Source organism: Galeopterus variegatus, unplaced genomic scaffold, assembly GCF_000696425.1.
Source record: "Galeopterus variegatus unplaced genomic scaffold, G_variegatus-3.0.2 Scaffold1520, whole genome shotgun sequence".
NCBI classification, from domain to species: Eukaryota; Metazoa; Chordata; class Mammalia; order Dermoptera; family Cynocephalidae; genus Galeopterus; species Galeopterus variegatus.
Genome location: NW_007727631.1, coordinates 347,147 through 362,685, shown reverse-complemented (window position 1 = coordinate 362,685; position 15,539 = coordinate 347,147). Strand labels below are relative to the sequence as shown.

Here is a 15,539-nt window from a genome sequence, read left to right as displayed (position 1 = left end):
CTCTTCAATTAGGGCACAAACAAGATTAATTTTTCCTCACAAACAGATATGGATGGCCTGCGCTTCATCTTCACCATCATCTTGTCCCTTCTTAAAATGAAATATCCGTTTGTAAACTGCTGATTTCTTTGGGGCATTGTACCATAAACTTTTAGTAAAGTATCAATGATTTCACCATTCTTCCATCCAAGCTTCATCATAAATTTGATGTTTGTTTTTGCTTCAATTTTGGCAGAATTTCTGTTGTTCTGACAGGGGCCCTTTTAAAAGTGATATCTTATCCTTTTTAGTGCCTCAAATTAGACCCTGTTCAGATATATTATAACAAGTTAGTATAAGTTTATTTACTGTTTTTGCTTCAATTTTGGCAGAATTTCTGTTGTTCTGACAGGGGCCCTTTTAAAAGTGATGTCTTATCCTTTTTAGTGCCTCAAATTAGACCCTGTTCAGATATATTATAACAAGTTAGTATAAGTTTATTTAAGTGCAAAAAATTTTTGAAATCCATGCATAGTTTTTTCATAATGTGCATTTTCCATGAACATTTTGAAGACCCCTCATATAATATCTATAGGTGTTACACTTTATTTCATTTAATCTTCATAACTATGGAGTTAGTGTGACAATTGCTATTTTTAAAATGTGGGGATATAAGTTGCTCAAGGATACATAGTTAAGTAGCAGACCCAAAATTCCAGCTTGGATGAGACTCCAAAATTCATGTTCTTCCAAATAAAGATTAGCCTTGAAATATCTGACAAAAATTAATGATTTTAAGAATTCCTGAAAAGAAATAGGCCTCAAGCACTAAACTCAAAAAACATTCAACTTTACCAAAGTGCTTAATACCAAATCACATAATTCCAAAAACTTTCTGTAATATTCCTCAATATGTAATCAAATTAAAACATTTGCAGTGAAGAAGGATGGTTTGGCATCTCATCACTTTTGAGAAATAAACATAGTACTCTATGTTATCTCTGTACTTTGAAAAACTAATACATTTCAAAGATTTAATTTATTTAATATGCTCTCTAATCATTGTAACTAGATAAACTTCTCTTTTGAAGAAATTTAGAGTGAAATATCCATGATTCTCAAATTATGAAAGCTGGAAAAGGCTAATAGATGAATGGAAAAATTAATTTTTTTCTGTTGAGAAAAAAGGAAAGAACCCACAAATTCCAAAAGATTGGTTAAGTGTGGAAAACATACTCTTTAAATTCAAGAGATAGATAAAGCCCCAAAGCCTACCTTGCCATCCACAACTCTGTCAAGCCATTTCAGTTGACTGATAATGAGGCGAGGCATGTTGATTCCATCACTGTTCGTGCTGAAATATTACAAGAAGACAAGGAACTCAGCCTTTCTGTATGTAACAGCAAGCATCAATACTGCACAAAATATTTCAGCTATTCAATTAACATTTCCTGAACACTTACTATGCACTGGACATTGTACTAAACATACAGGTAATATCAAAAAAATCAGGAGACATATGCTTCTATATATTAAGAAAGATATCTGCAAGAAGACATGATAAACTGTTAATGGTGGCTACAGGCTGGCCGTCTAGCTCTGTTATAACACCAAGGTCAAAGGTTCAGATCCCCATACTTGCCAAAAAAATAAAAATAAATAGTTTTCTAAAGAGAATAAAGGTAACAAACTTTAAAAAATTAATTAAGGCAAATATTTTTAAAAGGTAAAAAATTAATACAGCAATGTGATAAGTGCTAAAAAAGGCAAGCATATATTGCTATAGAAACACAGCAGGTCAAACTAGATTATGTTCATGAAAGTATTGAAAACCATTTATGGGTGAAGAAATATTGATTCAGTTATTATTATTTCCCCCAAAATCATAGTCTCCACCTTCTTCCCAACCTCCTATGTCTAAAGTTTTAGACTACCTCCAGCTCCTTTTCTTGACAGCATTCTTGGTCCTGTTTACTCCAGTCAATCTAAACTGCTAAGAAAGACATAGCCAGGACACAGAGAATCTAGCATGAGCCATTTAACTAAAACACAAATTTTCAAAAATAAACCTTCAAGATTACTATTATTATTATATACAGAATCCTAAAAAAACACATATTGAAAAGAAAATAAAAATAACTATAATCCTGTCCTTCCAGAGATGTACACTATCGAGATATACATTTGTGTGTGTGTGTGTGCATGTATTGTTGGAAATAAATTGTAACGTAGGGGGGCATAGAATATAAGTAGTAAAATTGTAGAAAAATATAACCTTAATGTACGCAGTTTTGTAGCAGTGCATAAACAAAGCACTTTTTTCAGGGGCCAGAACAAGGGTCAGGCCCGAGCACACTGAACAATGCATAAGCAACGCAGCTTATCAGGGGCTATAACAAAGGTCAGGCCCGAGCACACTAAACATTAATAGCCCCCACCGGTTTCAGGAAATAGCTGGTTCAAAGGCCACCAAGCCAGACCCCAGGGAAGGTAAACAATTGAAAAATGCGATAAGGGGTGCCAGCCTGTTAAAGCCCACCTGTAAATCCAAAAGGCACCAACTGATGCCCACCTGTAAATCTAAAAGCGCCACAGATAACCAACAAATGATCCTATCACAATATCCATTCAAAAAAACTGTATAAAAGCTGCTTTCATTGTGAATTTGGGGCCGCTCCTGTCCTGAAAATGGGGCGACCTCCAGCATGCCGGAAATAAAAACCTCTTGCTTTTGATCTCTGTGCCTCCTGGTCTTTGCGAGATGAGCCTTCCCATCAAGTAAGAATTGTGCTTTTAGGCCGGTCTTACAGTATCTTCTTTTTCTTTTTTTATTATAAGATGACCAGTAAGGGGATCTTAACCCTTGGCTTGGTGTGGTCTGCACCATGCTCAGCCAGTGAGCGAACCGGCCATCCCTATATAGGATCCGAACCCATGGCCTTGGTGTTATCAGCACCGCACTCTCCCGAGTTAGCCACGGGCCGGCTCTGTATCTTCTTTTAACAAAATACTGAACTGAACTGTAAATACTGATTTGTAACCTGGGCTTTTTCCCTCAATTAATGTATGCTATTAAATATTCCTCTTCATACAGAGGAGGGAAAGGCAGAGGTGGAGGGGGGGGACTAGCAAGAAATTGGTAAAGTGCCACAAAAAATGAATACATTGTATAATGATAAACACAGTACTTATCCTGATTTGAATATCATGTATTAAGTATTGCTATTCAACGCTGTACCCCACATATGCACAATTATGTTTCAATTTAAAAAAAATTGAAAATAAAAATTCCTCTTCATAATATCTAATCTCCACATGATGTTCCTATTCTTTTTTTTTTTTTTCGGTGGCTGGCTGGTATGGGGATCCAAACCCATGATCTTAGTATTATAAGGCTGCACTCTAACTGGGCTAACTGACTAGCCTGATATTCCTATTCTTGAACATGTGAGTCATTTAGAATTTTTTATTATTTTAAACAGTAATGTCTTTGTTTTCATTCACAGTTATTACCTTAAGATAAATTAGGAGACATGGCATTGAGGATTAAAAGGTAAGCAAAATCTAAGGTCTTGATACATAGAATCGATTGCTCTTCAGAATGATTAAACTAACTAATATGCGCATCAGCAATGTGTGAGCACACCCACTCATTACACTCAACAAGCGAGAGGCCTTTTAGAGTGGAAAAAATGCATTTATTGCTTTAAATTTGTGTCTTTGATTCCTAAAACAAAATTGCACTTATAAAAAAAAAACTTTAATGATTTGTATTTCTTCCTTGTTCATTTTTTTCTGACATAGAATTAAAAAAAAAAAAATCTAGAGGTTAAAGAACAGTATGTATTCAGAGAATACCTGACTCTAGTCAATTGGCTCTCCTCTTTGAAGACAACTACTGCTTCCAGTTTACTGTGCATCCTTCTAGAGATAATCCATGAATATACAAGCATTTGGAATATTAATTACTTTTAACAATAATCTTTACAATTTTTAAGAATTATTATTTATTCATTTTTACTATTATTTTATTTTGGCAGCTGGTCGGTATGGGCATTAGAACCTTTGACCTTGCTGTTATTAGCACCACACTCTACTGAGTGAGCTAACCAGCTGGCCCTATTTATTTTTATGTGGACACATTAAAAAAATGAAATTTCAAAGAAAGACACTCCAGTAAAATTTTGTAGTCACATAAGAACCAGGCATTTTGATAAATATGACCTTTATAAAAAACCAATAATCTTTCAGAGTAACCTTTTCAGAGAAAAACTTAAGTACACCAGGCTACTTTGAGCATTCCAGAATAACTCCACTTACTTTTCAAAAAGAAATTCTGGCAACTTTTCAAATAAGGTTTTGATAATGGCAGGCTACAAAACAAGAAATAGGGAATTAGGAGATGGTCTCAAAATAAACAACAGAAATGTATAATTAGCCAGAATACTCCCCAACCAGAGCTCTTGGAGGAAAGACTGGTATAACTGATGTTCTGTTATAAGAATATCCGCATGGATAACTGTCTATATTTTGAAAGAAATTGTTGGAATACAAAGACTTATCAATAATTTGTCTTCAGGAAAACTGTAAAATGATTATTAAGGAAAAATTAATCAGATGATCAGGATTATTATTAAATATGGTAACTGTTAATCCATGAAATGCTGACTTTGAAAGATTATCAAATGGTTTACAAGAAGAGAGGATTTCTCTTCAGAGGAACGAGGGGGCTCTTAGACTTAAGCTAACTAAATTATATTCAAGATTTCCAATGAAAAGGAAGAGATTAAGAGTGTAGGAAGATTAATAGCAGGGGAGAAGAGAAGAGGAACTGGTGGGAGAAGAGATGGAGAACTGGGTGGAAGGGAGACTTTTCACTGTGTATACATTTATACAATTTGAGATGTTTAAAATGTCAATGTATTGTCTACTCACTAAATTAAGAGCGAGAAGGAGGAAAAGGGCAGTATCAAGTTACATAAGCAACTAAAAAGCTAAATGGGAGATGATGCAGATATGAATATGGTAAAGAATACAAGGTGCTCAGGGCTCAAAAGATAAAGCTTTAAGGAGCAGGAGTCAGATGCTGAGGGAATAACTGGGACTACCAGAGGTACTGGGCTAATCAGACTGTTAAAGACACAGATATTACCCTCCCAGACTTGTCTTAGCAACAGGGCTATTGCCTTGTTGCAAACCCAAAGCTTCTGCAAATACAAATTCTCCAGTTAACCCTCCTCTACCCTGTGCTCCAGCCACTTATACTTGGGTATACACCACAAATCACACCCATCAAATATTCACAGAAAAAGTGGCATAGTCTCACCTGTAATATGTCAATCCCCAGAAGCAGTTTGATGAGGCTCTTAGAATAAGATGTGTTAATACTGAAAAACAGAGATTTTGCTTTCTATTTTGTTTTCCTTGTTAATGTTTTTATTATCCCTTCCCCATAAAATTGGTTAAATAAATAACCTTTAAAGAGAAACTATCCTGTTAGATAAGAAATACAGAACATGAGAAGATGGCTTTTAGCAAGGGAGAGGCAGAGGGCTGAAAGTTTATCAACACAGGTGAGTCACATTATAGAAAACACTGGTTCTTAGCCTCATAACCATAAACTTAATAATTTTAAGGCTAAGTTAAAACTCTGAAGAAAAGATAGCTATAAATCAAAAGTGAAATTCCAAAAAAATTACATCCTGCTCGTTCCCCCGCATCCAGTTAGTTTAACAGACTGAATTTCAGCAAGATTTCATGCCTCCTCTCCACACCTGGCTTCCTCATCCTGCAGACGTTCACAAGACAAAAGGCAGTTTCTGAAACTGTCTTGGTCCTCAATGTAAGACTCCAGGCCACTAATAAATTCTTCTATTACCTTAATAAGGAGATTTAAAAAATAAAAAGACAAGGGAAGAATAAGATTTTTAGTTTAACATTTGCTGTCAGTTACCTAAAAATCATTCCAGCCCATTCAAATTTATGCCAGGGTCTTTAAATTCCCAATTCCAGAGTACTGCTGGCAAAAGCAAAAATACTAGGGAGAAAATACATACTTTGGGATAAGAAGGATGTTTCCTCAGGGTCTGAAAGAGCTTCTTTTGGAAAACTACTTGATCTACAGCTATGAGGAAAGAAGAATAACTGGTCACCAGAGTCTTTAACATCTCCTACCATCGTTTTCCTTCCCTAAAGGCCTGATCAAACTAATAAAGATATTTTCAACCTAATCTCAGAGCCAAATCTTCTAAACCCACAATAAAACAGACTTACCTCTTTTTTTTTTGACCGGCAAGGGGACTGCAACCCTTAGCTCGGTGTCATCCACATCACTATGCTCAGCCAGTGAGCGCACCGGCCATCCCTATATAGGATCTGATCCCGCGGCCTCGGTGCTATAAGCACCGCACTCTCCCGAGTGAGCCACGGGGCCGGCCCCAGACTTAGCTTTGATAGAGGATAGCCACCAAGTGTTCTAAGGAAGGCCTGCCATAACCTTAGCAGGATAGAGTACCCTGTGCCCTCTAAGCAGAGCCTTACATGGCTTTATAAATTTTCTTCTGAAATTATTCTGACACAGATATAATTGCTTTCTGGGTATTACTTTATTTTTTTATAAGGAAACACAAAGGGATAGTAGTATATAATATTTTTTTCTAAAAAAAAGATTAGAAGTACTTTACTTAACACGCATTAACCAGGACCCAAAACTATAATAATATTCACTAAAAAGAAATTTCATCCTGGTCTCAGAATGGATGGTCCTCCCATTTCCAAACTTCATTGCCTCTCTAGTTAGAAAATCCATGATTCAGTCCTGAGCCCTTTCACTGAACTCGGAGAAGAGATTTAAATTAAAATATTACCAGGCCGGCCCATGGCTCACTCGGGAGAGTGCGGTGCTGATAACACCAAGGCCCCGGGTTCAGATCCCATATAGGGATGGCCGGTTTGCTCACTGGCTGAGCGTGGTGCTGACAACACCAAGTCAAGGGTTAAGATCCCCTTACTGGTCATCTTTAAAAAAATAAAATAAAATATTACCTAGTTGATTCTGACTTTCTCCAGTTCTAAGAATAATTCCTGATGTCTTAAGAAGCCTTACAAAGACACTGTCATTTTCTTCAGCTTCATTAGGAACATGAGATTCCTTGGTCTTTCTGGAAAGTGGTCGCTTCCTGGCTTCTGAAAATAGACAAAATTTTCAAAAATGTGACAAACAGTAAAAATTAAAATGTAAACCCAGGGATAATAATCCTAAAACGAAAATTTATTTGTTCCTGAAGAATTATACTAGAATTGATACAGTAGTAAAATAAACTATCTCTAACAATGGTCAGTAATAGTGGCTTCCAAATCAATAAATCAATCAACCAACACATAGAATTATTTTCATCTATTGAATTTTCACTTGAAGAATTCAAAATCTGAAAATAACCATAAAAATGTTTTCCACCCAAATTCTGAAGTAGTTAGTGTCTCTCAAGCTGTTGTCTGCAAACCACTACCTTGGAATCGCTGGGAAGCTTATTAAAATGCATACTCCCAGGCCACATCCCAGAACTATGGAGTCAACATTTTGGGAATGGGATCTGGGAATCTGAATTTTTGACAAGCTCTCCAGGTAATAATCCTGATGTACACTAAACCTGAGAATCAATGATCTGTATGAAAGGGTAGACAAAATGGGGCAGGTCGTCCTGCATCACATCTCTGAGTACAAGCTCAGATTGGTTTTATCCCATGACTTTGAACCCACAAAAGGTAATAAGATGTAATAAATGAACAAACAAAAACAAATAGGAACTTGAAGCCAAGCATGAAATCTATCTACTCCTCTCCCTTAATAATGCAATTCTACTGTTTTTTCCTTCTCAAATTCCTCTCCCTCTCTCTGATAAAGCCTTAAGCAGAATGAAACAAAGACCACCATCTTCCTTAGAGAAACTAAGTCATAACCAGGACGAAAGATTCAATTTTCTCATGACTGACCAAAAGAACCCAAGTCCCTTAATTCAGAAGTCTCTTATCTTTTGGAGAACAGTATTTCCAAAGTATGACATTTACTTCTAGTGACTTCCTAAATTATTCCTCTTCAGTTTAAAAATTTCTACCAATTTCTCTATATTCTACAATTCCCTAACATTGTTGAGTCTCAGAATTTCCTTTTCTAAATCAAGCCTATTGGCCAGACGTTGGCGAGTGGCGTGTCTCCAAGATGGCTGCTTGGGGAAGGAGGTGTCTTGGCCTGGGCAGCAGTGCCCAAGAGAGGGTGAGCTTGTCGGCCACAGACTGCTACATCATGCACAAAATCTACAATGGGGAGAACGCCCAAGACCAGTTTGAGTACGAGCTGCAGCAGGCCTTGGAAGCACAGCACAAGTACATTGGGATCGAGCCAATCTGCATCGGTGATGAGACAGCTTGCTGAATCACTGTGGGCAACTGCCTGCACAAGAAGGCCGTGCTGGCGGGCACTGCCTGCCTCTTCACCCCCTTGGCACTGCCCTTAGATTATTCTCACTACATCTCCCTGCCCGCTGGTGTGCTGAGCCTGGCCTGCTGTGCCCTCTACCTAATTTCCTGGCAGTTTGACCCTTGCTGCAAGTACCAAGTGGAGTACGACGCCTATAAACTGTCCTGCCTGCCTCTGCACACACTCACCTCCTCTACCCCCGTGGTGCTGGTTCGAAAGGACGACCTGCGCAAAAAGAGACTGCACAACATGATAGCACTAGCCACCCTGGTGTACTGTGTAAAGAAGATTTACGAACTCTACGCAGTATGATTTCAGTAGAGCAGGGAAAGAAGCAAAACAACGCAGCCCACGGGAGACAACAGAGTATTCAGATTGCCACAGTAACATTTTTTGCTCTGTGAGACAGTGGAGCCTGGGAAGGTGTTTGGTTTAATACTTGTTATTTCTAAAAAATAACACAGATCACGTGTGTACCAAGCGTTTTTTTCAGCTCATTACACTAAGATGCAGATTTCCATGACCCAAGAGGGGGTCTGAGGCTATGGAAGTCCGATCGGGCAGTGGAGTGTGGACGAAAGCAAACACTACTGAGGGTCTGTGAACACGCTTTGGGGGGTGGGGGTCTTTAAGTATGTTGTTTAACTGTACCATCCAGAGCCAACCAGAAGCTATCGACTATTAAAATTATGAGAATTTCAAAAAAATAAATAAATAAATAAAGCCTATTGATATTCACATGGTTTGGGCCTTGAAATTTTAATCATCTTAAATGCTGTTCAAGAAGCATCAACAAGCATTTTCATCAACATTCACTGTATGTGAACAAAAGTCAAACCTAAATTCCTATAACCTAATAAAACTCTTCAACTGACAAGTTAGAACTGCCTTAAGAGAGTAAATAAGTGCAATAAATAAAAAGGACTATCAATTCCTTATCTTCAGAACCATTAGCGCCTTTGTCAACCACATTTTCAGATGGGCAGAGTCAGCACTGTTTCATTGCCTCTGGTGTGCTTACTTTGATATGATGTCTTTCTTTTATATAGCACTATCATAGCATTTATCTAGATCATAACTTTTTAAGGGAGGAAGTGGTACCATAAAGTTTTTTAAAGGGTTCGGACTGTGTCATATCTTTGTGTCCCAGCACCTAGATGATGTACAGTAGATAAAAACTATAATAGTAATTCCTCTTATAGATGTGGAGACTGAAGTTCAGAGGCTATGAGCATGCCCAGAGTCATATGTGGAATCAGAGGCAGAAACTCAGTCCCAAATCTCCTGATACTAGATTCTGTGTGCTCTATCCATTATGCCTTGATGACTCCCAGCACTTGAAAAGTAGGAACTTTACATCTCTTTAAGAGCCTCATCACACATTTCCTACAAGAAATAAAGGAACAATGGCTAGACACTTACTTGAAGCATCTTCTGTCAGATTCTTTTTATCCTTAGACTTTGACAATCTTCCTTTGGAAACCATTTTGACCAAAGTCTTCTGCACTTAAATTACTTCCTAGAGCAAAATCAGAGAACAGAAGTTACTCTCTAGAAACTAAATTCTGAGATGTCAAAGCTATGGCTCAAAGAAAACAGCTCTATCCAAAACCAGAGGGTTTCTAGTCTTTATAGTAATGCTATCTAAATCCAGGTGCTAAGCAAATTTCAACTACTATATCTGGCCAATACTTCCTTGCTTGCAAGATTTGTTACCTAGTTGCCTCTTTAGCCAGACCACTTCCCTGTTGCTGAAGGATAAAACCCAGAGTTCTCCATCTGAGATTCATGACCCTTCATCATCTAACCCCAATCTACCTGTCCTTTAACTCATTAATTCAGTGCTATGTGTTAGGGACTGTGCCAAGCGCTGGAGTTACAATTGGAAACTCCCTGAAGACATGATCCCTGTACTCAGGAAGTTTACAATATAATAGCAAATACTCTTAATGTACTTAACTATAGCTGTGTAAGTGCAGTAAAAGAGAAAAGTATAGATTGCTTTGAGGGCTTACAAAGAAATTTAGTCTAGTTGGGGGTAGGGGTGGTAAAGAAAAGCAGGGACAATTTCTCAGGGACAATCTCCCTGAGAAGCAATTTTTAATCAGGGACTTGAGGGTTGAAATAGGGGTTAGCCAGTAGAAGAGGTATGAGAAGAGTAATCCAGGCAGACAAAAACTCATACTGAAACAGGAAGGAGCTTGTGGAGTTAGAAATGAGACTGCAGAGGTAGGGGAGGGCCTGAACCACATGGCCTTCCTGGTCTCAGTGCCTTTGCACAAAGGTGCTCTTATTTGCCTGGAAATTCCTACTTATCCTTAAATATCAGTCAAATATCATCTTCTCTGAAAAGTGGTCCTCCGATCCCTAAGGGAGGTTACTACTCCAGATTCCCTGCTCCACAGAGTACATCTAGGAGACCTTACCACATCACACTAGACTGTGGGGCTCTTGTTTTTTTTTGTTTGTTTGTTTGTTTCCGGCGTCTGGCCCGTCCGGGGATCCGAACCCTTGATCTTGGTGTTATCATCTCCACGCTCTTCCGAGTGAGCTAACCGGCCAGTCCGTGGGGCTCTTTGAGGGAAGGAACCCTGGTCTCATTTATCTCAGTGTCCCTAGTGCCCAGCACAGTACCTGGCATATAGAACATTTCTGAGAATATTCGCTGACTGAGAATGGCTAGCAGGACAGTTAAAATACTAATAGTTAACAAGAACTATTTTAAGTGCTTTAAAGTTAGTAACTCATTTATTCTTCACAAAACTTTCTGAGTTAGGTATCATAATTATTCTCGTAATCAGTATTAGAGCTGGGATTCTAACTCAAGCAATCTGGCTCCAGAACCTGTGCTCTTTACCACCTACACTTACTCTTGACTATAGTAATGACTTCTATTTATGGTTAACATTTACAACGTACCGAGCACTGTGCTAGGCTTTTTATTTATCCGTTGCTTTTTATTTATCGTTTAATACGTATAACCATTATCAGCCATTTTGCAGATGGAAAAACTAACTCAAGTCAGGACCGTCTGACTTAGGGCATACGTCACTAAAACTTGCGATACCGCCTCGCTTCCAGAGAAACTTAAAAGACATAAAATGAGGCCGACTGCCTGGACTAGGTCATCCGGGAAGGGTTTGGGGGTAAAAGCCATTCTCATTTCGTGACTTTAACGCGCAGGGAAAGTACCTGGTGGGATTATCACACGATAGGGCAGATGAGCAAGTCGAGGTTCGGGGCGCGGAGCCCCACAGGTAAGGGCCAGGCTCGTCCCGGGCCTAGAGACCAGGCCGCGGGGGCGTGGGGCCTCGAGAGACCACGACCACTGCTCCACTCAACCGCCGAGAAGCCGTCACCGCCTTTTACTTTCGACTTTCCCGCCAGGCTCGACGCCGCTCTGACGTCACCGAGGCGCGCCTTGACGTGACGTCCAGCCTCCGCGCCGGAAGTGGGCGTCCGGGCGGCCCAGCTGAAGACAGTGCGCGAAGGCCCGAAGCTGCAGCAGAGTTCCGGACCTGTCAGACTGAAGGGCGAGAGAAAGTCCGGAGGTGAACTGGAAGACGAGCCCCGGCGCCCCGAAGAAGAGAAACCCGGCTACCCTCGGGCGGGAAACACCTTTCGGTGAAGATGGCGGGGCCAGAGCTACTGCTCGACTCTAACATCCGCCTCTGGGTGGTCCTGCCCATTGTTATCATCACCTTCTTCGTGGGCATGATCCGCCACTACGTGTCCATCCTGCTGCAGAGCGACAAGAAACTCACCCAGGAACAAGTGTCTGACAGGTCAGCGCCCTTTCCTCTCCGGCTGACCTCACTGCTCCGTGACCTTGGGCAAGGAAGTGCAGGGGTTATATCGGTTTGCCTGGGTTCGCATCTCGACCTTACTGGCTGGGTGACTTTGGCCTTTACTTCCGTGTTTTACTTTCGTCATCTGTAAAATGGGAATAACAGTACCTGCCTCATGGGGTTAAATTAGGTGATGTTTGAAAAGCTCTTAGCACAGGGTTTGGGACGTATTAAGTACTCAAAGACACGTTGCTGTTGATATTGTCGGGCTAGTTGCCAGTCCTCGGTGGGCTTATCTATACAGTATTCTGTCGCACCCTTTCGTTGGGAAGAGTGCCTGCCGAGTGCCAGGTGCGTTACTGCTTTTGGGTTTTGTAACTTTCGGTTAGGTGAGTGTGCTAATCCCCGTTCTACCAAATTACCGTAATGGGCAGCTGAGATGCTAAGTAACAAAGCGCTTTACAAACTGTAAAACTACCTTCAGAGATGTGAGGAGTTGTAATAATCATTTCCCTTCCTGGAGTGGAGACAACTTCTTCCTCACATGCTTCCTTACAATATTTATCTGCGGAGACAGAAATTTGAGATGGTTTTAGGTGGTGTCTAGACATGCGTCCCCTCCATAGTGAAGTAAATAACAATTTGCAGTTGTTCCAGTTATTTTCAAAGACCATCTTAGGTGAGTGCTACTATGTCATTAACACTTCCCTATGACTTATTAATCTCATTTTAACATAGAGAGTAAGCCTCAGGCTCAGAGCTCTCTACTGGTGACAATATCTAGCTAAAATTTAATAATGTTTTATTTTTATTGTATTTAACAGTTACTTTCTTTTTGTGGCAAGTGCATTTTCACTTTCTGCAGTTTCGGTTACCTGTGGTCAACCGTGGGCTGAAAATATTAAATGGAAACTTCCAGAAATTCATATTTTAAATTGTGTGCCATTTTGAGTAACTTGATGAGATCTCACACAATCCTGCTCCCTCCTGCCCAGAATGTGTATCATCCCTTTATCATGTTTGTCCAGTGTATCCATGTTCTCTATGCCACCCACTGTCTCAGTTATCAGGTCGACTCATGTCACAGTGCTTGTGTTCAAATAAGCCTTATTTTACTTAGTAATGGTCCCAAAGCACAAAGTAGTGATGCTGGCAATTTGGATATACCAAAGAGAAGCTGCAGAGTGCTTCCTTTAAGTGAAAAGGTGACCTTGCGGTTCCTTGGCTAGGGTTTGATACTATCTGAGGTTTCGGACATCCACTGGGGGTCTTGGAACATATCCCCCAAGGGTAAGGGAGACTACTGTATTAATGGATTTCCATTTGCTGGTAATTTAAAGATTTCTTTAAATTAAAAACATGTAGGGAGCGGGCCGGCCCGGTGGCGCACTGGAGAGTGCGCCGCTTGGGAGCGTGGCGGCACTCCCGCCGAGGGTTCGGATCCCATGTGGAGACCGGTTCCCGCTCACTGGCTGAGCGTGGTGCGGGCGCAACACCGAGGGTTGCAATCCTGTTGCTGGTCAGTAAAAAAGACAAAAAGGAAAAAAAAAAACATGTAGGGGGCTGGCCAGATTAGCTCAGTTGGTTAGAGTGTGGCCTTGTAATACCATGGTCAAGGGTTCAGTTCCCTGTACTGGCCAGCCACCAAAACAAAAAAATGTATAGGTAGAAAAAGAGTAGTAATATAAAAAATATTAAGTATGTAATAATACAAGTGTTAGGTGAATAAGACAAAAATCCTAACATGGGATGAGAATGACTGAAGTTTGGGAAGCACTGCTTTATTATTTTCAGTTGTCCTTCCCAATTATGCTGAGAAAAAGAAGCCAACATTTATTAAACACTTACAAGCTACCATGCTGAGCACTTATATTCATGAACTTATTTAAAACTCAAAGCAACTCTATGAAGTAGTTACTGTTCTATTTTATAGACACAGAGGCTTGAAGAGTTTCTATGGTCACACATGGTGACATTCAGGACTTAAAGCCAAGTCTTCTGGTTCCCAAGTCTGGGGCACTTTCCACTATACCACAGTGGCCACTTTTATTATTTCTCTATGGCATTTGTTTCAGAACTGCCCAGAGCCAACTCCCTGGAGCTAACCTTAATAAGTCAGTTTACCACAGAATGGAAGGCTATAGAAGGAAAGTGGAGAGAACTCAGACATTCAGCATTTATTGATACCTATAGATTACTATCATCTTATCCCTACAATAGCATTGAGATAGATAATCCTAAACCAGTTTTTACAGTTGAAGAAAAGGAAATCTGGAGAAGTTAAGTAGCCTTCCTAGAATAACAAGAGTAATAAAATATTGTGCCTGTACTTGAACCCAGATAGGTCTCACTCCCAGGTTAAATCCTTTTAACCACGATTCCTGCTGTCACAAGTTCTCTGCCACAATTTTCTGCCCCTGGTTCACCATAGGATTTTAGGGCAATGGCTCTGAATGGTATCAGACACAAAGCACTCTTTTCTTTTCTTTTCTTTTTTAAAGATGGCTGGTAAGGGGATCTTAACCCTTGACTTGGTGTTGTCAGCACCACGCTCTCCCAAGTGAGCTAACCGGCCATCCCTATATAGGGATCCGAACGCATGGCCTTGGTGTTATCAGCACCACACTCTTCCAACGTGAGCCACGGGCCAGCCCTAAAGCACTCTTTTCTAACCCCAAAATGGAGTTCACAGTTGGTGCTGTCTACACACAAGAATGTTTTTTTAAAAAACAAAATACAACATAATGCTCAAGTTTTAACAATCAAGAGAAATGAAAGTAATTTATAAGAAAACTTATGTTTTTTAAGTGCTTGTGCACAATCATCCTAGAATGTGTGATGCAAAAGTCAGATGCATGCACCTAGCTGTAAAATCACCATAATTGGGATGAGTTCAATTGTCGGCTGACACAGATGTGTTGGCTACTTAAATATCACAGAAGGCAGTGCTGTCTTGATGTGATTTTCCTAAATGGTGAACTACTCTCGATAAAGTTCTAAACAAAACAAAGTACAGTTTTCCCTATGTTTACTCAATGCTTGCGTACCTGGTAATTTAGTATATATAAAAACTGTGCCCCCCGCCCCAAAGGAATTAGGTATGAGGTTCAGATAATTAAAAACAATCTGGTGAGATATTCAAAAGTAGTGTGGGACATGGAACAATTCTTTGCATTGCACGACTGACTGTCTCCAGCATTGAGCAATGCTTAGCATCTCTTACCTCTTTTTTTTTTTTTTTTTTTTTTTTTTTTTTTTTTTTTTTCCCCGGGCCCGGCAAGGGACCCAACCCCCCT

The 15,539-nt window shown here is 39.8% G+C and overlaps 2 protein-coding genes and 1 pseudogene across 2 annotated transcripts in view; 2 read left to right on the top strand and 1 right to left on the bottom strand.

The window, feature by feature from the left end:
- FANCD2 (Fanconi anemia, complementation group D2) overlaps positions 1–11,844 on the bottom strand; it is a gene marked incomplete at its 3' end in the record, with an annotated part of 39,152 nt that extends 27,308 nt beyond the window's left edge. The window contains exons 1-8 of the mRNA XM_008577499.1: positions 11,801–11,844; positions 9,878–9,974; positions 7,024–7,164; positions 6,036–6,103; positions 5,754–5,857; positions 5,306–5,366; positions 4,300–4,352; positions 1,255–1,333 (exon numbers count right to left, since the gene is read on the bottom strand). Of these exons, the coding sequence (XP_008575721.1) occupies positions 1,255–1,333; positions 4,300–4,352; positions 5,306–5,366; positions 5,754–5,857; positions 6,036–6,103; positions 7,024–7,164; positions 9,878–9,941 (570 nt within the window). The remainder of the gene's footprint in view (positions 1–1,254; positions 1,334–4,299; positions 4,353–5,305; positions 5,367–5,753; positions 5,858–6,035; positions 6,104–7,023; positions 7,165–9,877; positions 9,975–11,800) is intronic.
- LOC103594285 lies at positions 8,198–8,767 on the top strand (annotated as a pseudogene).
- A 68-nt stretch (positions 11,845–11,912) lies between the features above and the next one.
- EMC3 (ER membrane protein complex subunit 3) overlaps positions 11,913–15,539 on the top strand; it is a 21,344-nt gene continuing 17,717 nt past the window's right edge. Inside the window, exon 1 of the mRNA XM_008577494.1 lies at positions 11,913–12,240. Within this exon, the coding sequence (XP_008575716.1) occupies positions 12,086–12,240 (155 nt within the window). The 5' untranslated portion in view covers positions 11,913–12,085. The remainder of the gene's footprint in view (positions 12,241–15,539) is intronic.